Here is a 26,356-nt window from a genome sequence, read left to right as displayed (position 1 = left end):
TCTCTCTCTCTCTATGCAATCACAATGGAAAGGATGTTAGAGTCCCACATGGTTGATTCTCTGTTAGATTTGGAAGTATGTTGGGTCCCACATGGTTCTTTTGTCGGATAGTGCAATATAATTACAAATTTGTTAAGAATTTACACGGTTTCCTTTGATTCACATGGGAGATTTTTTTTGGTAATGAATTACATGGGTGATTTGAAACAACTAAAAAGATAATAGTTTATTGTAACTTGATTCGGAAAAATGATATATTATTATATTAAATATTATGTCTTAAATTTAAATTTTAAATTTCATAATTATATTTATAATTTTTTTTTAGTATTTAATTTTTTTTTGTGAATAAAAAAAACAATAATTTATCATTTATTAATTCAAATGTGGTTAAATGATGACTGTATAGATGGTAGTTAAATATATTCTTATATTATAATATCATAATTTAGTACACACATATATTGTGCACAAAATATCTACATCAAAATTCAATGGTAAAGATATTAAGAATTCAAGGCAAATGAATTCTATGAGAATAAAAAATAGAAATGTTTTAAGAATAAAATCATAAATTTTATCAAAAAAAGAATAAATAATACTTGTAGTAAAAGAATAAATAATAAAATTTCTCGTACATAAATTTTTGTAAGATATTATTGCACTTTTATTTTCCTAAAAGATATATTTGTAATGTAAAAAATGGGAGGAAAATGATATTCCACATCAATTTTTGATAAACTTCTACTTTATTTTTAAGATTGAGAGTTTCTAAAAGAAAGTATTAGAGTAAGTGTTGCTAACCATCTCTATTTCTATTTTTATTAATCATTTTGAATAGTGCATGCTAATCTTAATCTATATGATCATATAAGCAATAATGAAAAAATGCAGTCCGACATAATTCACAATAAATTCCGTTCAGGAAACATAATAGAACCCATAGAAAAGGATGCATCTATTGTTCTATTTTGTCTTATAGTAGCTAGTATTAATTTAGAAGATCTTTCGTCCCTTTCTTGATATGTATTGGAAAAGAGATGCCTGCCATTTCATGTGCAACCATTTCACATACCATTAAATTTCATAATATATAGTTTGGAGTTATGAGAATGGGACAAGGTGAGTGAAAATTAAAATAAACAATCTTGCAGAGACGACATAAATGTGGTCTACTTATATGAAAAATAAATAGTACGTACCTTTTAGCACAACAATTTTGAATGCTATTATTGTTGGTGTGTCGTGGTTTGTACTTCATACAAAGCCAAAATTTGAATTGGCTCTCTTTTTTCATGATAGTGACTACATGCTTGCTTAATATTTGTTGTTTTCTGCTTTTGTATTATATCCCCACATTTAGTATTCAATGTTTCAAACATATATGCAGGGACTTTCACTATTAAATCCCATTTCTCACATTGTTTCCTTAATAATGATAACCCTTCTTTCCTTATTCACTATATATAAGTAATTCTAATAGTCTATAATAGACTAGAAGGGACGTTATAAAAATATGTATGATTGGAAGTTAGTTTCCAAAATAGTGTTTAATTAACCTTCCAAAACTAGTTGCTAGTACGAACACAAAATTAATTAAAAATGTGTCTAAAAATTAATTTTAAAAAACAAATCAAATAATTATACTTTTAAAAATAAACTTTCAGAAAGTATAAACTGAGAAAAAGATATATTTTCATAATATATTGTACTGAAGCACACATGACATAATGGACTGGACTCTCCAGAGGTGTGGGGCTGGTGGTAAGGAAAGTCATCAGAGAGGGGTGGCCGGAAGGGCAAGGAGATGTCAAGTGAAATCGCATATAAAAGAAGGGTGTGTGTTATGTGAATGAAGGGGGGATTTTGGTATTTTAAATTGTAAATGAGGAGTGTGTGTGTGGAAAAAAGCAGGGTACAGATAGCAGAGCCTTTACTGTTATTTTTGCTAACCCAGTGAGTAAGATGCCAAATATAGTTATGCCTAAAGTTCATGATCCATATTCTTTTGCTACGAAATTCTGAGGAGGCTACTTTCCCCACCTCCAATATCAGTCTGGAAGTATGCATCCGAAAAAATCACCAAATTGTGTCCAGCCGGATGCATGCTTCTAGACAATTTTTGCAGTCTATCTGCACACTTTCAGAAACATGAGCTTTTTAGTAGCAAAGGAGGGGGAAAGCAATGCCCAAATTCTAATTGAGTATAAATCATTTGGGCCTTGTATCCCAATTCATATAGTAGTTTCCATAAATTCAAAAATGGCTATAAAATATAAAATATTGTTGCTATTAAATAGAAAATATCCATTCCAAACTAACTAGAGGTACATTGCTATTGAATGTTGATCAATGATCATTTATGTAACGATATCCAAAGTTCCAGTACCAGAGAACTGTTACATGGAGACTGCAATTCAAGATCCTCTTTGCATGGTTGAAGCGTAAACATCAAAAGATACCATTTTGTTTTCTAATACATAGAAAATCCATTTCATAAGATACCATTTTGTTTTCTAATGCATAGAAAATCCATTTCATTAGCTTCAGTATGAAAAAGCCATTACTCAGCAAGAGAAGCTAATACCGAGGATACAATATGCAGTGATCCAGTGATGACAATAACACCCTTTTCACCCCCTTTCCTGTTTAGAATCTCATTTGCAATTCTTAAACAGCCCTTTAAAGAAGACTCGGTAGCCAATATGGTCTTACCATCACTCAAATTGTTTTCTGAGATTACTGGATTTTCCGTTAATAATTCTCTGTACTCTGTCATTCCCTCGTGACAAATGCCAACGCCAAGCTTTTCAGAAGCTTTAATCCAAGAATCTCTCAACAAAGAAGCTGGAGTTATTCGAGTTACAGCTCCCGCAATAGCAGCTTCAGTCAAAATAACAGTTTCGACATATGCACCTGAACATATGCCGTAACATATTTAGTGTTAGACATGAAATAACTAAAAAAACTACATATTGCATTTAGTAATTTGACTTCTTCAAAATGAGTGTACTTCAAATAAAACAGTATGGATTGGAAAACCCATTGAAGGGAAAGTACAATTTACAACTTCATGGTTTGATATATCCGTGCTAATTGCTTTTTGAATCAATGGTTTAAATCATTTTACCAACAAAGGCATTATAAGCCGGCTCAAATTAGAGGTCTAATATTTTGTTAAGCTAAAAATTTATTAAAAATAAAAGGAAAACAACTGGGGGGACATAAACCTAACCCAAGAAAGAAAAAAAAACCAAAAAAAAGTGCTATGATAATCTTCAATCATGCAATTGAATCAAATCAACTCGATATTCTATTCTGTCATCCAACAAAGTTTATATCATATTAAAAGACTGGCCGCCACTTCCTAATATTCCCCACTTTATGGAATTGTATTTAATATGATACTTTAATTTAATTACAATACCAGATTAACATGGTTTACCTGAGAGAATCTCTCTAGCAAAACCAGCATGGTCTTTGTCACATGCCATTGCAACAACAAAAGCTAATCGAACCTTGGGAAACGCCATCCTTATCGTATTCATCAGTGCTTTGGCAGATTCATTGGTGTGGGCTACAGGATGAATCCACACAATCATAACTATGGCACTTATGAATTGCATTATACATGATTTTACAATAGCATTAGAAAATTTACAAAACATAAACTGTCAAACAGATGATGCATTTGAATTTGCATAATTTCTGCATTCAAACTCTATTTACTTTGTCATGTTACGTAAGTATTTTACATATTTTGTTCAAACTACTCCTTTGTCTCCTGTTTCATGCAAGAATAACTACCTTAACTATGCAAAACCATATGATTGAAGACCCAAAAATCACACGCTACCAGTCAAGAGCTGAGTTGAGATGACCAGATGGTTTCACTCTCGTGAAACGGCCTCTAGACTTGATTGTTTTCCATAATACAGCAATGCCCTCAAGGACGTGAACTTTATCACACCTAGGGTTTGATTGTTCCTCCCAAACCCCAGCCCAAATGCCTAAAACTTCTTTTTATTTGGTGATTGAAAATTTGAAAGGCTCTAACTGGCGTGAAATTCATCAACCCAGGGCAAGATCTTGGCAGCCCAGTTTTTTTACATGTGAGAACGACAATATAAAATATTAACAATGTGTCAAGTCTGCAATAAAAAATTATCAAATTTTAATGCCTATCTTTCCTTAATATAGTTATAGGATTTCTTGAAAATTCTCCAAAGCAAATGAACCCAATTATTTTTAGCAAAATCAAGTCATCAGGTAATCACATGATAATAAAAAGAGAAGAGTAGTCAACCTCCATCAAGCAGTATTGTTGCTCCAGTAAGTCCCAAGACCTTGGCTTCTTTAGATGTTAGGAGTTGACTCCTTCCAAGGAGGTATGTACGCTCTAAACCATACCTAATAGATTCATCCGAAATTCTCCATCCTAATCATCCAATAAACAAGAGGATAGTGAAGGATATTACCAAAGTAAGAAAATTGCGAAAAAGGATACTTAAAAAATATGATATATGACCTGGCAATTCACTCAAATGACTAGTTACCCTCTTCTTACATCTCTTCTGTTATTGTGACCTTATCTACCCTCTCTACTTATCTGCGTCTACAAATTATCTAATTGTTACTGACTAACTAATGGTGTTAAGCAACACAATACAAAGACTTTGATTTCATTTGTCATGGCCATGGTCAAAATGATAGAGAATGGACCGTGGGTAAGAACTATAAAATCACCGTGCTGGAACAGTCGAAAATACTTAAAGCAATGTCTACAACACAAAAATACAAGAGGCCTTATACCACATAGCATAAATAGGTGTTTGGTTACAGATTTGCAAGGCCTTTAAATTTGACAGAAACCCTAGATGTGATCCACACATCTGAAACACAAGTAGCTTCTGAACTAGAGTAGCAATATATATTCTATTCTATTTGTAAGAAAAGAAAATGTGAGGCCAAGCATAAGTTAGAAAAGGTGCACCTAAATTACGAAGATAGAGTGCCAGACAAGTAGCAGTTGCTGCATTTTGAAGTTGGTGATCCCCAGGCATTTGCAGCTTCAAATCATGTAACTTACAGGACTACATGAATAGCTATACTCAGTAAATCGCACATAAACTTTCCATGATCAAAAATAAAATATAGATGGAAAATCATTTAAAATAGCAGAGCGAAGTGGTAGAGAGATGGGGTGCACTTCTTTGAACATTCAGATGAGTGATACAATATAAGACATGTGATACCATGGCACTTGTAGCAAAACGTTTTCTATTACTGGGTTATAACTTTGGACTCTACTTTTGTAGTAGATTATCACATTCTAGTGAACTATTACTCCAATAAACATTGCAGCCTGAAACCTTGGCAATGTGTAACTTCAACATTATCGTCGTTAGAAACTTATAAATAACTCATCTAGACTTTTTTATTTAATTGTATTTCTGAAAAAGGTCGATTATAATCAGGAGAATAACTCACTTGAACAAAAAATGGAAATAAAATTTTGCTACAAATACAGTACATTATTCTAAAATGTGAATGGTACAAAACACGAGTTATAAACTTCCGAGTTCCCATAAACCCTATTCGTAAGAATGAGTTTCTAAGATATGTGGTCTAAATGGAGACAAAATATTTCCTGCACCAAACACTATCTAACTACATCAAATTTAAAGAATGCTAACTCCAAAATTGCACACCATGTTGCTAAGGTGCCTCCTGAGCACTCAGAGGCTACGGCTAGGAAAAAGCTGCCACCATCTAGGTATGTGCCCTACACTGCATTATCTGAACAAACACTGAAAGCTAAAGAATACAAGCTCTTACCAGTTTCAAGTCCTTGACAGTTTGTATTTCTATATCGCAAATTTGACAAGGTTTGTCATCCAGTATGCTGAAACTTTTTACTGCAAAGCTATTCCCAGAGTCATATGCTGACACTACAGGGGAATCCATGGCTACTGCTTTTTCTCGAATAATGTGCTCAATATGAGGGAGAAATGGCCCACCCAACACCAACTGAAATGTATATTTTAGTCAGCAAAATTTAAAGACAAAATGGGCCTCTCTCAAAGTAATATTTAAAACAATGTAATATACAAATATAACTATTAAAGAGAAACAAAGTAAATTTTCATTTTTGTTTTCTATTGTTCTGTTTGTTTAATAAATGAGTTTAAAATCTGTTTTATACATTATATATAAACAATGCAAGAAACGTTTGAAATGGCATTTATGACTAGAAAATATGACAGTAGCTAATATTGTATTTTACCATGTATATAAGAATTGATTCTACATTTGTCAATTCACTCAGAAAGTTATTGCAGTTTCATGACCACTAGACATGAATATACAATGTCAATTTCAGCACATCACATTAACATGAATATGAGATCTACAAAGAGATACACCTAACTGGGCAGCCCTGTTTTATGATTCCAGCCTTTGCCATTGCAATAGTTTCCAGCGAACCCCCAAGAGCTGCCAAATGTTCCTCACCTACAGTGGTTATGACTGCTGCAGCAAGTCCAGAGCTTGATATAATATTTGTTGCATCTCGTGCACCTCCTAACCCAGCCTGTACAATAAAAGAAGGTTTTGAAGGTCAATATACAAAGGAATAAGCACTAAGATAGCTAGTAGCTAGCTACTGGGTTTGTCAGTTATCAAAACTGATTGCAACAGTATTTATTAGGAGTTAGAGATCAGGGACAGGATGGAATAAATATCAGTTAACTGAGTTACTCTGTTGTAAGGACCCACTATTTGCAAGAGAATTCACTCCCTGATCCTGCATCTCTTCACAGTAGAAATTTTGAAATCTTCCTTTTTGTCAACATTCTTCGTTTACTATCCCCCTCCCCCTCTCCTTTCCAATTTTGCCTATGCAACTAGTTCGGATTCCTATCAGAGCCAATTATAACAGCCTCAACCAAGCCCCAATTCATAACCTCAACTCCAGATTCTTTTGGTGGGAGAGATAACAACAGCACAATCAGAAGAATCATTTGATATAAGTTTGTAACAGAAAGTTGCTGAATGAAGTAAAATAGATAACTAACCTCAATAACAGCAATGTCAACTTTCTCGTCAGCAAACAAGATGAATGCCATGGCAGTGAAAACCTGAAACATCTCTATAAGTAGTTATTACAAAGTAAAAAAATAAACAAAAACAAAATATCAACCCGGATTTCATAGAATACTATATTTTCTATTGCTAAAGCTGACTAATAAGAAATGCGACAATGAGTAAAGTGACTGGTAGAACCAAAAAAACAAGATCTGCATCAGTGAGGCAAACCACAATAATGAGCTTGCAACTACATTACAACAATAGTCTAATTTACTTACATTATCCATCATGCTTAACCTATTCTTAATCAATGTGCATTCACACATAAATTTACAACAAAATCTCATCAAAGAAACTCTTTTAGTTAGCACAACATTTTGATAACAATATTCCTCAGTTCAATACCTCAAAATGGCTTATGCAACCATTTTCCTCTTTAATAGCTTGGTCAAGATTCTGCTTGATTCTAAGAAAGAGATTGTTCAACAATTTTGCCGAAACTGGATCACCTGATCTTCCTAGCAGAATGCGTTCCCTGATAGTCAGGATATGTGGACTGCTCCAGAAAAATAAAGCCTGTCGTCAATGATATACCAAACGTAAAGAAGCTATGGTTTGCAGACAAAATGCAAGCTGTTGCAGTTACTTAAAATTAAATAAAAAAGATAAACTTAAATGATAAAGAAACTTCACCTAGTATAACAACCAACAGAATAACCTTCAGTCCTCAGAATATTAGATATAAAAGCAGCCGTTGATCCTTTGCCCTTTGTCCCAGCAATATGAACGGCCTACAATTCCAAGCAATTAAAACACTTAATATCACTTACTTCAACTGCATAAAATTGAGTGTAAGTACTACAAATGCATGAGCTTCAAAAAAAAGTTTCTTTTATTGCTGACTCCAAATGGAAGCTAAACGGAACACCACAAGGTTAATGAGAAAGGCACTAATGACATGGTGGACAAGGCTCAATACACTGGATTACTTCGAAGGTTTAAACCACATACAGTTTCACTGGTAGCAGCCAAGGTTTTAAAGAAAGCTTTGCAACTACGATCCTCAACATAATCAAGAATTTTTATGTCTTTGAGACCACAAAGCGAATGCGATTGAGGTCATATTTGATTTTTGATACTCCACAATATCAAGGATATTGAGACAATAGGGTAACACTTTCTTTTTATCACTAAAAGTTCAACAAAGTCCTATAAAATCCACTTTAGAAAACAATCCATTGAAACTTGAATGTTTTTTAATACCCCAAAATTATTGTAAGTTGTAAAACATCTTATTTAGAGCTTGTTTGGATTGCTTGGCTTATTTGAGCTTATCTAAGGACATAAGCCCTTGTGAGGCTATTTGAGAGAGCTTATGAAAATAGCTTATGACATGTCTAGAAACTATTTTTAGCTTATTTCCATGAGCTCTCTAACTTGTGAAAACAACTTATAGCTTATATAAAAACAATTTGACTTTATTTATTTTTTGTTATAGTAGTAACTTGTATATAAGCACTTATATGATAAATGCTTAAAATATAAGTACATAATTTAAGCTATTTATCCAAAAGTGAGCTAAATACCAACATTTGTACATTCAGTATAATAGAATCTTATTGTCCTAATTGCATACCAACTACGTAGGCTCTGTTTGGATAAACAACCTAATTAAGCGCTTATGGCATAAGCACTAACCATATAAGTGTTTAGGTATAAGTTATTTCTAAAGCCGACAAAAGAAAAGTCAAACTATTTTCATATATACTATAAGCAGATGTAAATTAATTGAAAATACCTTATGAACATGTCATAATAATTTCCATAAGGTTTTCTAAACAGTCTCACAAGTGTTTATCTCAGTAAATAAGCTCGTATAAGTCAACTCAAATAGACTCTTACTCAGATTAAATAAGAGTTTTGATTGAACAAAAAAGAAGTATTTTACAATCCTGATCCAATACAGCACCTTATTTTACGTGTCTATGCAAAATAGAGAAAGTGAGAGTAAGAGAGAGATTGAACCTTGAAGTTGAAGTGAGGATTACCAAAACGATCCATAAGGCGTCTCATTCTACCAAGATCAAATCCATCGTGGGAATCAGTGCCTGCACCAGTAGGAACCCCTGATTTCTCGTAGTTTTTGAGGGAATCAATGTAATCGAGTAAATCTTTCATTTCTAGATCCTCTCGGTGCGAACACAGGGTTCGTAAGGAACGCATTTTCATTGTGATTCCTCTTTGGGATGAGGATAGAAATGGTTTGCAGTGAAGAAGCATGAGGTTTCGAAGTGGAAGCGCGGGCACAGTTGAGTTTGTCACAGTTAGCTGTAAGCTGTTCTTCCAGAGAAGCTGGAAATGAGCGTTCGATTAACTCTCTCCGCCCGTGACCGAGACACTCTTTACCCCATTAAAATAATTAAAAAAATATAAATGTTTTCACATATTTTAAATAATTAATTATTTATATATCAATAATTAAATTATAAAAATTAAAAATTAAAAATTAAAAATTAGAAATTAGAAATTAGAAATTAAAAATTAAAATTGAAAATTAAGTTTTTAAAGAAATTTATTATAATTTCATTTTACAGCATTGTATCATAGGTCACATCATTTAAAACATGTCATATTGTTGTTTTTTAGTTAAAAAAATCAAATAAATAATCAAAACTGTTAAATTTTAAAATATGAAAATTAATTTTATGAATTAATAAAAATAAAAGACTAAAATTGAAATTAATTTAAATATAAATAAATGATTAAAATTGTCAATTTTTAAAATTATGAAAACATAGAAGAATTAAAATTATATTTAAATCTTTTAAAATTTGTTATTATTATTATTATCATTACAGCTAAAAATATAAATTTATTTTAAAAGTAGTTTTATGGAGGTACACTTGTTTTAAATATCTTTAGGATTTAGAGAAGTTGCATGGTTATAGTGACAATTAATAATAACTAGTCATATCAATAAAAGAAAATTAGATAAGTGTCTTTGATTTAAAATTTTTTATTTAATTTCAGTTTTGATTTATATTTGTATTAATTTATAAAATTGATTCTCTTATTTTGAAATTTAAAAAAAATTGGTTTTTTAATTTATAAATAGTGATTTGATATATTTTAAACGATGCAATACACAAATACGATGATATTAAATTATCAATGCACATTAAATTGTAATAAAATCATCTAACAACTTCAATTTCAACTTTTAAAATTATTCATTTTTGTAATTTAATTAATAATATATAAATAATTAATGTATCTAGATGGTTTTACATTATGATATCGTATGTCATGTCATTTAAAACATGTCAAATAAGCAATTTTTTTAGTTAAAAAATATGAAAAAATATCCCAAAAATATCAAATTTTAAAATAAGTGAACTAATTATACGAAACGATTAAAATAGGGAGACCATATCTACAACTAATCCTAAAAACTATATAATTTGATGTGACAAATTAAATTGCTATGGTCGAACAACATGTTAAACTTGTTTTAAAGTGTTAGTGCACTACATTTAAGCTCATATTTATTTTTATATAAAAAAAATCAATATATTAATCATAAGACTAAATTCAACTAACAATGTTAATATTATTAAATTGTAGTTTTAACGTATAAGTTCCACATTTTTTCCATTATTAATAGTTAATAAGACGCATTTTCTTCATTTAATTTTATTAGGTAATTACTAGATTTTATATTAATTTTAATTATTATCTTTGGAGTGCATATACTCCTAATTAATTTGACTCTATATATCGCTAATTTTAATTAAAAATAAAATAAAATAAACTGAATAATACCTCCTTATAAATTAATTGAAATAATGCTAATAAATTAATAATAATAAAAATAATAATAATAATAATAATAATAATAATGACACATTTTGTTTTGTTTGTTTGTTAAAAAAAAATAAAAAAATAAAAGGGAATGAATCATATTAAATGAGTGTGGTTCATGTGTCAGTAGGGATGGGAATAGGCTAGGTCGTCCGTCAAGATGGTCTGACCTAGATATGGTTTGGCCTAGCTTGGCCTATTTAATAAAAAGACTAGGCTCAGACTGTTTTTAAAGTCTATTTATTTAAATAAGTCAGGTTCAGGCTTATAAAAAAGCCTATTAGACCGGCCTATATATATTTTATTATTTATTAATATTATTTATTATTATTATATTAATAATATTATTTCTTATTTTAAATTATATCAATTAGGCAATCACTCGGTGAACATTATATATTCAGTAGTTGTTCGATATTCGGTAGCGATTCCATATTTGGTAGTCATTCCATATTTGGTAGTCGTTCAGGCTTAGGCCTTTCAAAATCTGACCTGGCCTGACCTATTTCTACCCCTATGTGTCAGCTACTAAGGAATTATAAATTACAATTAGGTTAATTAAACAAACAAATAAAGAAAGAAAACAAAAGAGAGAAAGGTGTGTGTCGCTCAGTGCATGGTGAGAGAGATATTGAGAAACAATTTCAAGAAAGAAAAGGAAATATATATTGGTTCCAGTAGTATAAAGTTGGGCACTAAACTTACTCCGATTTTGCTCAAAAATGTTTGATTTATTTATATACTGTATTGATATTTTAACTTTGACTCATTTTGATAATACATTTGATTTTGAAATAAGAATTTCTGGTACAAAATTTATGTTTGTAAATTAAAATATGTATTTGTACGGTAAAGTTGTTACTTTTGTTACTAATTCATAAAAATAAAAAAAAATAAAAAAAACTAAATTATAATAAATACCTATATGACAATAGATAATTTTGAGTATGGTGTTTGAGGTTGCTGTTGTTATTATTGTTGTTGTTGTTATTACTATTATTATTATTTTTATTATCATTATTTTTGTTATTATTATTATTAATATTATTTTTATTATTACTATTATTGTTATTACTATTACTATTACTATTATTATTTTTATCATCATCATCATCATCATCATCATTATTATTATTATTATTATTATTATTATTATTATTATTATTATTATTATTATTATTATTATTATTATTATTATTATTATTATTATTATTAATTATTGTTGTTGTTGTTGTTGTTTAAGAAATTCTTTTTAGTTTAAAAAAAAATACTTATTAGTATGAGTCAATAAATTAAAAGAGTTGATTTTTATTTTGGTAAAATTTTATGTTGTGATAGTTTGATTGTTGAATAAATTTTTAAAAACCTTATTGATGTTAAAAATAATGATTTTTCTATAAATAATAAATTTGTTGAAAGTTGTTATTATAGTTATCCCTTTTAAAAAGTTAAGGTTATGATTTTTATGAAACGATTGTGTGGATGCTGATTTATGAAATAATAATAATAATAATAATAATAATAATATGGTTGTTATAAGGGAGTTTGTCTAAATCTTAAATTGAACTCAAACTTTATTTAAGTAGGAGTTAATAGTTAAAAGACAATTAAATACTAAGATAATTATTACTTATTTGAAGGTGTGAAACGAGTGAAACAAGAGTTTGTGAAGCGTAATTCTAAAAACAACTTTTGTAACGGTAAGAGTATCACTTCATTCGTTTTCCTACTTGAATTATATGTGATATAAATATATTATGATGTTATGTATTGGTTTTGTTTGTATGTTATTTCAAAATATGTGTTATATGAATTCCATGTTTATGAATGATATTATGAGATTAAATAGTTTGCATATTTTGATTGGTATTGAGTGATTATTCAAGGTGATGACTTTGTGTCTAAACTAGGTTGATTTAGGACAATGTTGAATGATTTTGAACGCTCTGGTTGAGTGACCTATTTTGTTATTAACTAAAGCGATGACATTCATGCATGCATTGGTGGCCTGAATTTAACAACGAGTACGTGACGACAGTTCATTGTAAAGACAACATGATTCAAAAAAATACTCAACAGGTGAGTACTGAACATGAAATCCTGATAAGCATTTGTCCAATGGTGGGACTCTTTGCTCTACAAAATGGTGATATTCCAGAATCATGCATTGACATAGAGTTTAATAAATAAGATTTATGCATTTTGGTTGATCTATATCTTTGATGCTTTTTGATTTTAATTGTTAAATGAAGTATATGATTTATTTATATTTTATTATAACAACTATATATGCATGTTTATTTGATTTGTATTTGTTATTTGGAGATGACCCTTACATTTGACAGGTGACATCCCCAATTGGCTTTCGCAACTAGAGGGGTTTTCAAATGAATAGACAAAGTATTTCTTTTAATTTCTAAGATAGGTAGTGGTTGTCAGCTTTATGGACTTTATTTCTGTTAGACTCTAGTTCATACCATTTATTACTTTTCTATTCTGGTATGACATATTTGAATCATAAAACTTGATAATTTATAATTAATTATCGATTGGTTGTTTAAATTTATATGTGATTTAGTATTTTGTTTGCACGAGAATTAAAATATTTAAAAAAAAAACATGGAATGCATTTTAAACTTAGTATTTCGAGATGATGTCCCAAAAAATGGGATGTTACATGACGCGAGATCTCCAGTTTACGTGTGCGTGAGTTTATTATTGATGTTTGTCATTTTATGTAGTTTGTGTAAAATTATAATTTTGCTAATATTTTATGTATTTTAAATATATGGATTTACATCAATTTTTAATGTATTTAAATGTGTTATTATAAAATAAATTTTATATTATTTGACTGATCCATCTTATATTTATATCTATTGTATATGTGATAAGAAAGTATTTTTTTAGTAGAATATAAAATTTCTAAGTGAAATTGAATTTTAGGTGTGATACTCTACTTTGAATTGTGTGATATAATTTACAAGGTAATATATATCATAATTATGACCCTCAAAATAAAAATGAGTAGGTAATATACTCTATGAATTAATTATTCATAAATTTAACCAAAATGGCAATGAGGACAAATAATATCTTTAAAAGATTATTTTGATTTTATATTTTTATTTAATTATATTAATTATTTCTTATTTATTTTCATTCACTGTTTTTAATTTGAAAGTATGCTAAAAATGAAATGAGTTCTTTGAACTCTTGTAAATCTAATAAATCTTTTTAAATCAAACAAAGTCAAATTATATAAAACCATTAAAATTCAAACATTAAAATCTTGACCATAAAAGTCTTTAAAAAAAAATCTTATAAGTCATCTTGTAACAAAAAAAAAAAGGACTTATAAATCATTTAAATGTTTACATTATATTTTAAAGTATGTAAGAATTTTTAATGTGAAAATAGTCTTTTAATATGTCAATTGAATACACTCTTTAGATTATCTTAAATGGTGTATTATATATTATTTTTAAGCACAAGCACAATGTAAACATTTACGTGAATTTCAAGCACAAGCACAATGTTGCTAGAGTACTCTAATTTGGACTCCTTCTCGTACGCTTGTACTCTAAATGAGAGTTTGCAAAGATAATCCCATATCAAAGTAAGATGGGGTGTAAGCATATAGCAAGTAAAGTGAGTATTGAATAAAGTGTGTAATACATAGCAACAAAACCCTTTTATAGAGTAGTTAGACTCATATATGTTGTAGCATGTTGCTATTATCTCAAAGTGATTGTTAAGATGGTAGTGAGATAGATATTATATGTGATGTAACTGCATGTTGATATAAGTGTTGAGGTTGATTTGACTGATGGTTTATTATGCGATATAAGGGACACTATAAGTACATCGATGCTTCTAGATTATTTGCCTTTTAGCACGTGTGCCTCTATGAATGACGCTAGGATAAGGGTGAAGATAAGTTAGACGACTGACAAAAGCTTATGACCTAGGCTACGAGTCATACTAGACTTTTATATATAAGTCAAACCAATATTTTTTTTAATAGACTACTTACCTAAAAATCCAATACACTCCAGGACACTAAAAAAATATTTTAAGCCTATCAGACCAATCTACTTAATTAAATATAAATATTTATTATTATTATTATTATTATATTGAGTTTTGATTTTTTGTGTTAAATCATAAATTGTCTAACATGTTCCATAATTTAACAAATTGATGTAATTTAATATTTGATATATTTAAAAGTATTATTATAAAATATAACTTAAATAAGATGTGATATAATGTTAGATATCAAAATAGAAATTAAGTTCATTGACATGTTAACTTGTTTTTCTATCAACCAATCTATGCAATAAGTAATGTACACTTTCATAAAATAATAGTGAAGTAGACTTTTAAACCTTGTCAAGCTTTGAAAAATATTAGATAAGACCTTAACAATTAGCTTTGAGAGATAATATGTCAAATTCAGACTTAACGTTTCCAATGTAAGTTAGACTTAAGACTAACTCGGTCTGACCAATTTCTACCTTTGTGTGTTAAGGATAGTTTTCAAATTGCACTATCCCTTAGTGTGGAGGTTGCCACCTTGGATATGTAAGAACCTTGATATTTGTCATGTTTGTTTAAATTGTATTGGACTTCTCACATGGATACATGGATGAGCTAAATTATATTTGAGTAGGTATTTAAGACCCACACCATTACAAATATAAAAATGAAATTTAAATTTGTTTACATATTAAATTAATTGTTTATTTACAAACTTAAAATTGAGTTTGTGATAAGTAATAGATCAAATTAAGACATAACATTTTTAAATTAGGTCAGACTCAAATTTTATAAAATATAACTTTGCCTAACTTATTTCTATCCTAATTGTGATTTTCAATAAGTAACTTTTTTAGTTAATTACAAACTTAGTCTCCTTTATTTTTATCAATTCACGAAATTGGTCATTCTATTTTAAAATTTGACAGTTTCAACCCTTATTTTGATTTTTTTTCTTTTAAATATTGCGACATGACATACTTTAAATAACATGTCATATGATACGATGATGTAAAATAATTAATATCCATCAAATGACAATAAAACTCTCTAAAAACTTAACTTTCAACTTCACAATTTTTTTTAAAGTTGATTAATGACATATGAATAAATAATATATTTAGATGATTCTATGTCATAAAACTGTATGTTACATTATTTAAAATACGTCAAGTTGTATTTTTTAGTTCAAAAAACTACCAAAATGATCAAAACTGTCAACTTTTAAAATAAATAGACTAAATCCGTGAATTGATGAAAATAGAAACTTCAAAACCATAATTAAACTTAATTTTTTTATATTAATAGGAGGTGACATCTAGGGATCCAATCTCCTCTCACAATATTTTTGTTTTAATTTTGCTATATTTACTACCATCTACTTTTTACTCTATCAAAAAACAAAAATTTAATAAAAAAATAGTTATTGAGAATGCGATTGTGTAGTCGGTGAAAAAGAGCGAAGTTTGTATTTTAATGTTAAAAAGTACGATATTTCGATATTTTAGACAATATTTAGAATTTTTTAAAAGTAGGATGTTGAAAAAATATCCCATTTATATCTATAGAAAGAGCAAAATAGTACATTTCAGTAAAAGTAAAAAAGAACAAAATAATATAGTAAAAAACCAAAAAAGAACACCGCCCACATTTATAGTCCCTTTTTTCGGCCCTTTCCTCGTGTAACTTTGCAAGATTCCTTCAATAACAAGCCATTCTTTTTAAATAAATAAAAAATAAAATGATAAGCGATAATTATCTACAATAATAATAATAACCCAAACCCAATCACCGAAAGGCGAAGCGCATAAATCCAAAGCCGCACCCAAACCATTTATATAGAACAACAACAAACCCATTCCCTTCAACAATTCTCACACACCCCTTTCCCCTTTATTCACCGATTTATTCTTTGCAAATCCAACGGAGGATCTCTCTTGCGTTTTCCCTAGGTAACAAACCATCTGGTATCGTTTGTTAACCACTTTTTTTCGATCTATTCGTCTTTCGCGGTTTGATCTTAGCCGATTATGAATTTCGATCTGTTTTTGTTAGGTTTACGCGATGGCTTCGAAGCGGATCTTGAAAGAACTCAAGGATTTGCAGAAGGATCCTCCAACTTCATGCAGCGCTGGTATAATTTTTTATTTTTTTTTAAATTTCATCTTGTTTATTTTTTATTTTTCACATTTGCTTGATGTTTTGATTTTTTTAATCGAATAAAATAAAATATTAGGTGCTTGTTCGTTTCTAATTGTTTCGATTTTAAGTTTGGTTCGGATGCCTTTATATTTTGTCCGTTTTTTTTTTATTGGCAAATTCTTAGCTTTAATTAGGTTTAAATATGGTTTTATCCTGCAATTGTAGCGTTATTTGTTTTAGTTCCAGGAAGTTTTTTTTGATCGGATTCAGTCCGGTAAGTTTTTTGATTGGATTCCGTCCCAGTTGCTTTTAGTCCCTATTGCCACGACCCAATATCATCACGCCATGTGGCCCAATAAATTAATAAACAATGGTTTTTGAATTTGCAGTTTTTGAATTCAAAACAAAAAAACTGACTGGAGTAAAACTATAAAACCCTACAATTGCAAAGACTAAAACCATATTTAAACCTTTAAATTATCAAGGGGAGGGGGTTTGTTACTAGAAGGGATCGAGCTGTGGATCTTCTACATAATACTCCTTTGGTGTCTCAATTTAGACTACTGAGCTACTCTTTGGGGGAGATCTTGGCTACTATTGATCAGTTACATATTGCAAATGAATGTTGAGAATTTATGTCTTCAGTTTTTGTTTAAGTTTTGTTTCAATTGGTTGTATGGATGTTATTTGAGATTGGTCTTATTGTTGTTTGTTGATTTGGACAATGCTTTTTTGGTTTTGTGATGTTACTGAAGAATGGATTGGTTGGGCATGTATTGTTTTCATAGTTTAGGGTTTATGTGGATTTTTGGATAATCTTTATCGATATTAAACATTTTGAGAGATTGTATAGTTTTGGTCATTTTTTCATTTCATGTGACTTTAGGTAGGTAGAGTGCATATTCTAAAACCTCGCGTGCATGTATTAAGTTATATTCATTTTTTTGTTATTTGATAGTGCATTAGTGCTATTGTTGGTGCTTCTGTGTTTTTCTTGACCAGATTATGCAGAAATTGAAGTTGGAGTTGCTTTAGTTGGAAGTGATTAATGTTTACCTTACCTGAATCTATGAATTATTTGATAATTGATATTTTTTAGTACTGAATATTCTTACTCTTATTTCCTCTTTTGGATTTATGCATTACATTAATTGTGGCTAATATGTGGTGTGTTTTTGTGTTATTGGCCAAGGAGGATGAAACTACTTTATGGATGAGTTACTTCAGAACATTTCATTTATAAGCATGCAATAATACAATTCTAGTCTTAAGCAGATTCTCTCCAACTCTCCAATATTCCTTGCTTTCTATCACACTCCCTAATATTCTGAGCAATATAAATTCTAACTACTACAAAGCATGAAACAGCGGGTGGGGGCCGCTTGAGATGTTAGGGTTTATCATTTGTCAGTATGATATCAAATTTGCAATTGAGATGTGTGAGTGAAAGACGAGGGCTAAGATGCTTTGGATTTGTGGATAGAAAATTCAGGACACAAATATCTTGATTTAGAAAACTGGATAATTGCGATTGACATGTGAGGCAGATGATTATTTGGTAATAAATTATAAGGAATTATGGATTTTATTAACAGGTTTTAATATGGTTATAGATTAGGCCAATGCATCTGATTACATTGAACAGGCCTTACTGTTTGTATACCAATTGACATGATGGGTAATGTGACATTATGTAGCTCACTGTCATTTTAGGTACACTATTTGGGCTGGCACTCAGAACAAAAATTGTGCTGATATCTTGTTTTGTCTTTGTTTCAAAACTTTACAGGTCCTGTTGCTGAAGATATGTTTCATTGGCAAGCGACAATTATGGGTCCTCCAGACAGTCCTTATACTGGAGGTGTTTTCCTAGTCACTATTCATTTCCCTCCAGATTATCCCTTTAAGCCACCCAAGGTTTGTATGTCAACCTCATGTGTGTTTCTGTATTGTCAATCTTAGCTTTCGTCATACCTATGCTAGTTTAATTTTAAGAATGCTGCAGTTGCATCTTCCCTTATTTTCTTAGATTGCTTCTTTATCATTTAATCATTATTTTGTCGACAGTGATCAGGATCTTATGCATGCCCATTTTTTTTTTCTTGAAAGAATGGATGTCATTAAGTGTGTGGTTCTGTTGAGGTTTTAATTAGGACTGTATTCCTTCTGTATGTATAAACTTATCTATGTAGCATACAGCTTTGAGCACCCTATAAGTACATCTGATCTGTTGACATGCTTATGCGGGGTGATGGATCTTTCAGGTTGCATTCAGGACAAAGGTATTTCACCCAAACATCAATAGCAATGGAAGCATTTGCCTTGATATATTAAAGGAGCAGTGGAGCCCTGCTCTGACCATTTCCAAGGTTTGTCTATTGATTTGTTAGATAGTGAAAAATATGTTTCCTATTCTTCCAGTGCGATCCATCTCTGAACTAAAATGTGATTGTTCCATACACTTGATGACAATAGAGTTTACTGAACAAGGGATTCATCACAATGTACTAGTCCGTGATACAACAATTTTATAGGATGTTCCTTAGTCCGGAATCCTGATGTCAAATACCGGAATTGTGGGATTCGTGAAGGAAATTGTCCCCATGTTATTATATGTATGCAAATAATCTGGCATGGCTGTTATGCTAGAAGTTTGGTTTAATATGGTTCAGTAGAGACTACATATTTCATTTCGTTTAGTTTTCATAGCAACAACTGTACCTGTATCCTGATCTGGTTATGGAGTTATATCTAATCATCATTTTCATTTTTACTTATGATGATTTCTCTGATATCTAGGTGTTGCTCTCGATTTGTTCCCTGTTGACGGACCCAAATCCTGATGATCCTTTGGTTCCAGAAATTGCCCACATGTACAAGACAGACAGGAACAAGTATGAGTCAACTGCAAGAAGCTGGACCCAGAAATATGCCATGGGTTAATAATTAACCATATGGTATGTGAGGGAGAGCCATTTTTACTTCAAGTGTCTAGGCCTAACCGCCTTTGTAAGAAAAAATTTCGTCTTTCATTAAGGCCCCTCTAGTTGAGAATGAATTGGGGAAAACATTTCTTATGTTGTTTGTACTGCAAAATGCAAATGCTACTTTAGAACAATGAAATGCAGCCTAATTAATTAAAAGTTTGTTCAATGTGTTGACCAATGTATTAACAGTATCACGATGCACTTGGATATTGTTTGGCTTGTTTTACTATCAGCTTATATTTGTTTTTCGATTAATAATAATTGTAAGAAAAATATTATTTTGTTTATCAATCCCAGTTCTAAGCAATGATGCCAAAAACTAGTTGATCATCGCAAATCCGCCAGTATCGTACAAAATTGTTCACCTATTTATATAGGTGATCTTATTTTTCCACCTCTCACATGCGCATTTTGGAAGTATACTTTTCAAAAAAGAATAATTATTTTACCCTTCAGAGCTATACTTATGTATGATTTTTTTTTTTTTTTTCCTGTTCAGGAGTATACTTTTCATATATAGATGTGGATTTTTAGAAACGTACAAAATTTATGCTAGGTTTAATTATAATTAGTCTATGTTTCTTAGGGAGGCTTGATTAGTCTTTCTAAAGGATTAGATTAAGGGAAATATCAGGATTCATGACTTGGTATCCGAGGACTTTAGAAAACCCATGTGATTTTGGGATAAATCGTTATAGTTATAAAAGAAAATAGAAGTCTTATTTAATTTTCTCTTCCTATATCTTAGTTATAGTTATAACATTTATGTATTGATATTGTCTATTTTCTTGACAGTTAATGGACAATTTTGGTATACAAAACAAAACTATGAACATTTTTATTTAAGCTTTTGCCTTAAACTTGAAAATATGTCTATTTCGGCCGTATGTTTAAAATTTAAAAGAAAATATTTTTATAGTATTTTTTTTAACTTAAACAAAAATAAGTTTTAAATAAAAATTGATTTTAAATATTTATTTAAAATATTATTGTAAGTATTTTATTTATTTGCTACTTGGAAAATGAGATTTAAAAAAAATAAAAAAAAAATATTTTGCAAAGCTTTTTACAAAAATTGTTTTTGATTGTTTTTATTTAAAATATATAATTTTTATAGTGTTAAATTTTTTAGTAATAAATATTAAATTATTATGTCAATTACTTTTTTAATTAATAAAAAATAAATCTAAAATATATTTTTTAAATAAACTTTCTTATAAAATTAAAATATAAAATCAATTTTTTTTAAATCTTAAATAAACTGTGTTATCTTTTTAGATATTAAACATAAAACAATGATGATTGACGACCAACTAGCAAAATATATCACTTATTGAAACTCTGATTTTTTGTTTTCTACTTTTGATAAATTTAGATAATAAACATGATTACAAATGTTAACAACATATTACAAATATATCAAAATGGACAATAAAAATAAAAAACAAAAGAAAACTTAAATACTCAAAATTTCGAAATTAACACAGAAACATTAATATTTTTTTAAGCACAAATAAATAATTTTTTCAACAACAAATACGCCAATTGAAATCAATTGAAATGGTTTAATTAAATTGTTAAATGATAACAAGAAACAGCTTAGATTCGTTTCTAGTCCCATAACGCATTTGTCTCTCCCCTTTCCGCGTGGACCTTAAGTTAGTAAGATTCCTTCACTGTCAAGTCATTCTTTGGAATCAAAATTAGATAAATGGATAAATAAAAAAATAAAATATCTAGTATGATTAACAACAGTATAATAATAACCCAATCACAGAGAAGAAAAAAAGAATCAATTCCAAATACGCACCAACACCAATTATATACAACAACAACAACTCGTTTCCCTTCTTCAATTCACACTTTGCATCGCGTTTTTTCTTGCAATTTCAAAGGAGGATCTCTCTTGCGTTTTCCCTAGGTAGCAAACCATCTAGTATCATTTGTAAGCACGCGTTTTCGATCTATTTGTTTTTCGGGTTTTTATTTTTTAGCTGATCATGAATTTCGATCTGTTCTTGATTAGGTTTACGCGATGGCTTCCAAGCGGATCTTGAAAGAACTCAAGGATTTGCAGAAGGATCCTCCAACTTCATGCAGTGCTGGTATAACTTTTCTTTTTTATTTCTTTTTTTTTTTTTATTTCATTTTGTTTATTTTGATTATTATTATTGTTATTATTATTATTATTATTTTTTTTTCTGAAATTAAATATTTGGTGCTTGTTTGTTCTTTGTAGCTTAGTTTTTAAGTTTGGTTCAGATGCGTTTATAATTTTGGTACTTATTGATCAATTACATATTACAAGTGCATGCTGAGAATTTTATGTCTTTCATTTTTGTTTGAGATTGGTTTAAATTAGTTGCAGTGGTTGTTGTTTGAGATTCGTTTTACTGTCATTTGTGGATTAGGATAGTATTTGTTTGGTTCCGAGGCAGTGCAAGGTTATAGGGTGTCATGATGTTGCTGAAGAAGGATTTGAGTGGACTTTTTTATGTTTTCATAGTTGGGGTTCTATGTAGGCTTTTGGATTATAGACATTATTGACAATTGATACTTTGAGGGAATGTATAGTTCTGTGTAGTTTTCCTCTATATGTGTCCTTAGGTAGGTAAAAATATCAAGTTACATTAATCTTTTTGTTACCTGATAGCTATCTCCTAGATTATGCATCTGTTGGTGCTGCTGTGTGTTTTGTGACCAGATTCTGCAGAGATGGAAGTTCGAGTTGCCGTAGCTTGGTACTGATTAATGTTGTAAATTTATATATTATATCTGGATTGTGGTCCAGTTGCTAGCTGAATCAGGAATATATTTGATCATTGATGTTTTTAAGTGCTTAATATTCATAAACTTATGTCCTATTTTGGATTTAGCTTAACCAGCTGTGGCATGGAAACCATGTGGTGTGTTTTTGTGTAAGTGGCCAGGTGGGATGAAACTACTTTATTGGATAAGTTATTTAAAAACACTTATTTCTCTAAGAAGGCAATAATATGATTCTAGCTTACAAGTTAGGATGATATTTTTAGTTTGATAAAGTTGTTACAAACTTCGATTCTCACCTTTTTATTTCTCAAAGGATGTCAGCATATCAATTCGCCTGATGGCAAGTGTTTCAAATTGTGGCCATGGCATGGTGGAATTTCAGTCACCCGCCACAAACTTTGCATGCCAATGTGTGTTTTCTGTGGTGGATTATAGTGGTCTGCAGTCTTCATTTGTATGGTGCCTGCAGCAGCCAAGGAAAAAGTAGTGAGTAAAAGCAGAAATGAAAGGGGGTTGGCAGCATGACTTGATGCAAAAGTTGGTGACCCATGGGTGAAACAATCTGTGAATAGACCCTTATATGAGATGAAGCATTCAAGGCCTGCGTGAACCAGGGGAAGCTGGAGGAAGGGACAATGAAGGTGGCATCAGGAACGGTGATATCATTGATTAAGTCATAATAAAAAATATAATTGTTGTTATCCTGGTAAACCATCTTGCTAGGTTCACTGGAAATTCAGGATTTTCTTGCGTGTTAAGAGAGTCATTTTTATTTTTCTGGGAAACAAAGAGGGGGTGGGTGTTTACCTGCCCGATTGCAATTTGTGCACTAGTTCTCGAGAGATGGTTTGATTGCAATTTGTGACAGAAACGAGATGATGAGAAATGAAGCGGAACGAGACAAGTTTTGGATATCTAGATAGGAAATATTGGACACAAATAACCAATTGTTTAGAAAACTAGATAAACCACATTGTGGTTGAGGAGGAGATATGGGGCAGACCATAATTTCGTAATAATTTATACAGATTATCTTTTTTTGGGTCAAAATACAGATTCTTTTAACTGGGTTTAATTTGGTTATAGATTGGGCCAATGTAACCAATTATTTTGGACAGGCCTAATTGTCAATGTACCAATTGACATGATGTGTAATGGGACATTATGTAGCAACCTAGCATTTTAAGTATACTATTTGTGCTGGCACTATAAAAAATTGTGTTTATATCTTGTTTTGACTTTGTTTCAAAATATTGCAGGTCCTGTTGCTGAAGATATGTTTCATTGGCAAGCAACAATTATGGGTCCTCCAGATAGTCCTTATGCTGGAGGTGTTTTCCTAGTTACTATTCATTTCCCTCCAGATTATCCCTTTAAGCCACCCAAGGTTTGTATTTCGGTCTCGTGTCTGTTTCTGTATTGTCAATCATAGCTGTTTTCAATTCTTTGCTAGTTTATTTTAAAGAATGCTGCTTTGTGTTTTGATTTTCGCTTATTTTGTTGGATTGCTTATTTATAAACATTCATTTATTGTTGATGATCAAGAACTTATGCATGCTCAATTTCTTTTCTTGAAAGGGAAAGGGTCTCAAGGGTTTGGTTCTGTTGAAAGTTTTAGTTAGGACAATAATCTTTCTGTATGTATGATCATATCTATGTAGTATGCAGTCATGAACACAATATAACTACATCATTTGGATCTTTCAGGTTGCATTCAGGACGAAGGTATTTCACCCAAACATCAATAGCAATGGAAGCATTTGCCTTGATATATTAAAGGAGCAGTGGAGCCCTGCTCTAACCATTTCCAAGGTTTGTTTATCGATATGTCAGATAGTGAGATAAGCCTCCATTGCTTAAAATGTTTCATATTATTCCAGTGCAATCCATTTCTGAACTAAGATGTGATTGTTCCATACACTTGTTAACAAAAAATATTTACTGAACTTGGGATTCATCACAATGTACTAGCTCTTACTTATTAGTACATTATTATTTACTATTATTGTCTTTGATGTTGGAATGGCATCATTTTATTCATGTGAGGCATGGTTATTCAGAATACACCTAATCATTATTCACATTTTCATTATTTCTCTGACATCTTTAGGTGTTGCTCTCTATTTGTTCCTTGCTGACGGACCCAAATCCTGATGATCCTTTGGTTCCCGAAATCGCTCATATGTACAAGACAGACAGGAACAAGTATGAGTCAACTGCAAGAAGCTGGACCCAGAAATATGCCATGGGCTAACAATTAACCATATATGTTGGTTGAGGGAGAGCCATTTTTACTTAAAAGTGTTTAGGCCTAACAGCCTTTGTATCAAAATTTGTTGTATTCCATTAAGGCTCTTCTAGTTGAGAATGAATTGGGGAAACCATTTCTTATGTTGTTTGTATTATGCAAAATGAAAAATGCTACTTTTAGAACAACGAAATATAGCCCAATTAAAAGTTTGTTAAATGTATTATAACCAATGTATTAATAGTTTCATTATGAACCTAAAAATTGTTTGGCTTGTTTTAATATCAGCTTATATTCGTTTTTCGTTATTAATTGTAAGAAAAGCATTAATTTGTTTTTAATGTTGTTTGTTGTTTTACACGAGTTTATAAGAGAAACATGGTAAACAACCAAGTTTTGTAGCAGTATTAATATTGGGCCAAATTGATACTATTTCGTTGACAAAAAAATACTATTGAAATTATAGGAAGCCTCTCATATTTCAACCTCAGTAATGATCAAGCACATATTGAAAAGAAAAAAAACAAAATCTATACAATTAGAAATTAAATGTCACTAGATATGGAAAAGAGATACATTGAAAATATCACTTAACAATTGAATGAAGAAACACAAGGACTCAATACATTACTTCTAAAGGGAGACAAATTTATAGGACTGGTTTAATAGCTCTGTTTTCTGGGGAAATAATTTCAAATCTGCAGAAATAATTCTAGATGAGAATTTTAGACAAAACATATTTAGAATTTCAAGAGATATGTTATGTTGCTACTTCCTCCGTTTCAGATTAAATGTCACATTTACATTTTTTCTGTCTCAAAATAATTGTCACATTAAAAATATTAATGCAACATTTATGTTTTTCTACTATTAAACTCTTATTTTTTGAATTTCACTTCACTTAACTTCACTAACTACAATTAATAAGAGTGTTCTTTGTAAATAATACTAATTTTATCATTGAAATCAATTTAACTAATTAATTTTTAAGAACCACACACAACTTAAATGTAACATTTAATCTGAGATGGAGAGAATAACTGTATAAATTTGGTTTCCTCAAAGCTAACAGGAATCCAGCTTTTTTAAGTTTGAGAGTTTCGTTTCTTACTTTTATATACACTTCAAAAGTATACATTTGAAAAAAAAAATACTTTTTTGTTGTTTGCTAGATGAGTACTTTAAGACCAAATATAGTTTTTTTTCCCTATAAACGTGT

At 30.1% G+C, this 26,356-nt stretch overlaps 3 protein-coding genes across 5 annotated transcripts; 2 read left to right on the top strand and 1 right to left on the bottom strand.

The window, feature by feature from the left end:
- Window positions 1-2,200: 2,200 nt before the first annotated feature.
- Window positions 2,201-9,493, bottom strand: LOC101503731 (dihydrofolate synthetase). The gene is made up of 10 exons (XM_004498339.4): window positions 9,115-9,493; window positions 7,783-7,880; window positions 7,495-7,645; window positions 7,077-7,139; window positions 6,431-6,592; window positions 5,839-6,030; window positions 4,994-5,093; window positions 4,307-4,438; window positions 3,446-3,577; window positions 2,201-2,916 (listed from the first exon to the last, which is right to left on the bottom strand). Exons 1-10 carry the CDS (start codon window positions 9,367-9,369, stop codon window positions 2,564-2,566), a joined length of 1,638 nt encoding a protein of 545 aa, XP_004498396.1. The 5' UTR covers window positions 9,370-9,493; the 3' UTR covers window positions 2,201-2,563.
- Window positions 9,494-16,748: 7,255 nt separating this feature from the next.
- On the top strand, window positions 16,749-20,302 carry LOC101503200 (SUMO-conjugating enzyme UBC9-like). 2 transcript variants are annotated; one of them, XM_004498338.4, is made up of 5 exons: window positions 16,749-16,958; window positions 17,047-17,125; window positions 18,923-19,050; window positions 19,398-19,502; window positions 19,933-20,302. In XM_004498338.4, exons 2-5 carry the CDS (start codon window positions 17,056-17,058, stop codon window positions 20,074-20,076), a joined length of 447 nt encoding a protein of 148 aa, XP_004498395.1. In that variant the 5' UTR covers window positions 16,749-16,958; window positions 17,047-17,055; the 3' UTR covers window positions 20,077-20,302. The 2 variants fall into 2 exon arrangements, with proteins under 2 accessions (XP_004498395.1, XP_004498394.1); XM_004498337.4 differs by having other exon boundaries at window positions 16,753-16,943.
- A 1,555-nt stretch (window positions 20,303-21,857) lies between these two features.
- On the top strand, window positions 21,858-25,445 carry LOC101502656 (ubiquitin-conjugating enzyme E2 10). 2 transcript variants are annotated; one of them, XM_004498336.4, is made up of 5 exons: window positions 21,858-22,041; window positions 22,147-22,225; window positions 24,149-24,276; window positions 24,597-24,701; window positions 25,000-25,445. In XM_004498336.4, exons 2-5 carry the CDS (start codon window positions 22,156-22,158, stop codon window positions 25,141-25,143), a joined length of 447 nt encoding a protein of 148 aa, XP_004498393.1. In that variant the 5' UTR covers window positions 21,858-22,041; window positions 22,147-22,155; the 3' UTR covers window positions 25,144-25,445. The 2 variants fall into 2 exon arrangements, with proteins under 2 accessions (XP_004498393.1, XP_004498392.1); XM_004498335.4 differs by having other exon boundaries at window positions 21,896-22,065.
- Window positions 25,446-26,356: the final 911 nt, after the last annotated feature.

The sequence above is a fragment of the Cicer arietinum genome, chromosome 4 (assembly GCF_000331145.2).
Source record: "Cicer arietinum cultivar CDC Frontier isolate Library 1 chromosome 4, Cicar.CDCFrontier_v2.0, whole genome shotgun sequence".
Lineage (NCBI taxonomy): Eukaryota > Viridiplantae > Streptophyta > Magnoliopsida > Fabales > Fabaceae > Cicer > Cicer arietinum.
The sequence above is the reverse complement of the archived record's forward strand: the minus strand, read 5'-3'. Positions and strand labels throughout refer to the sequence as shown.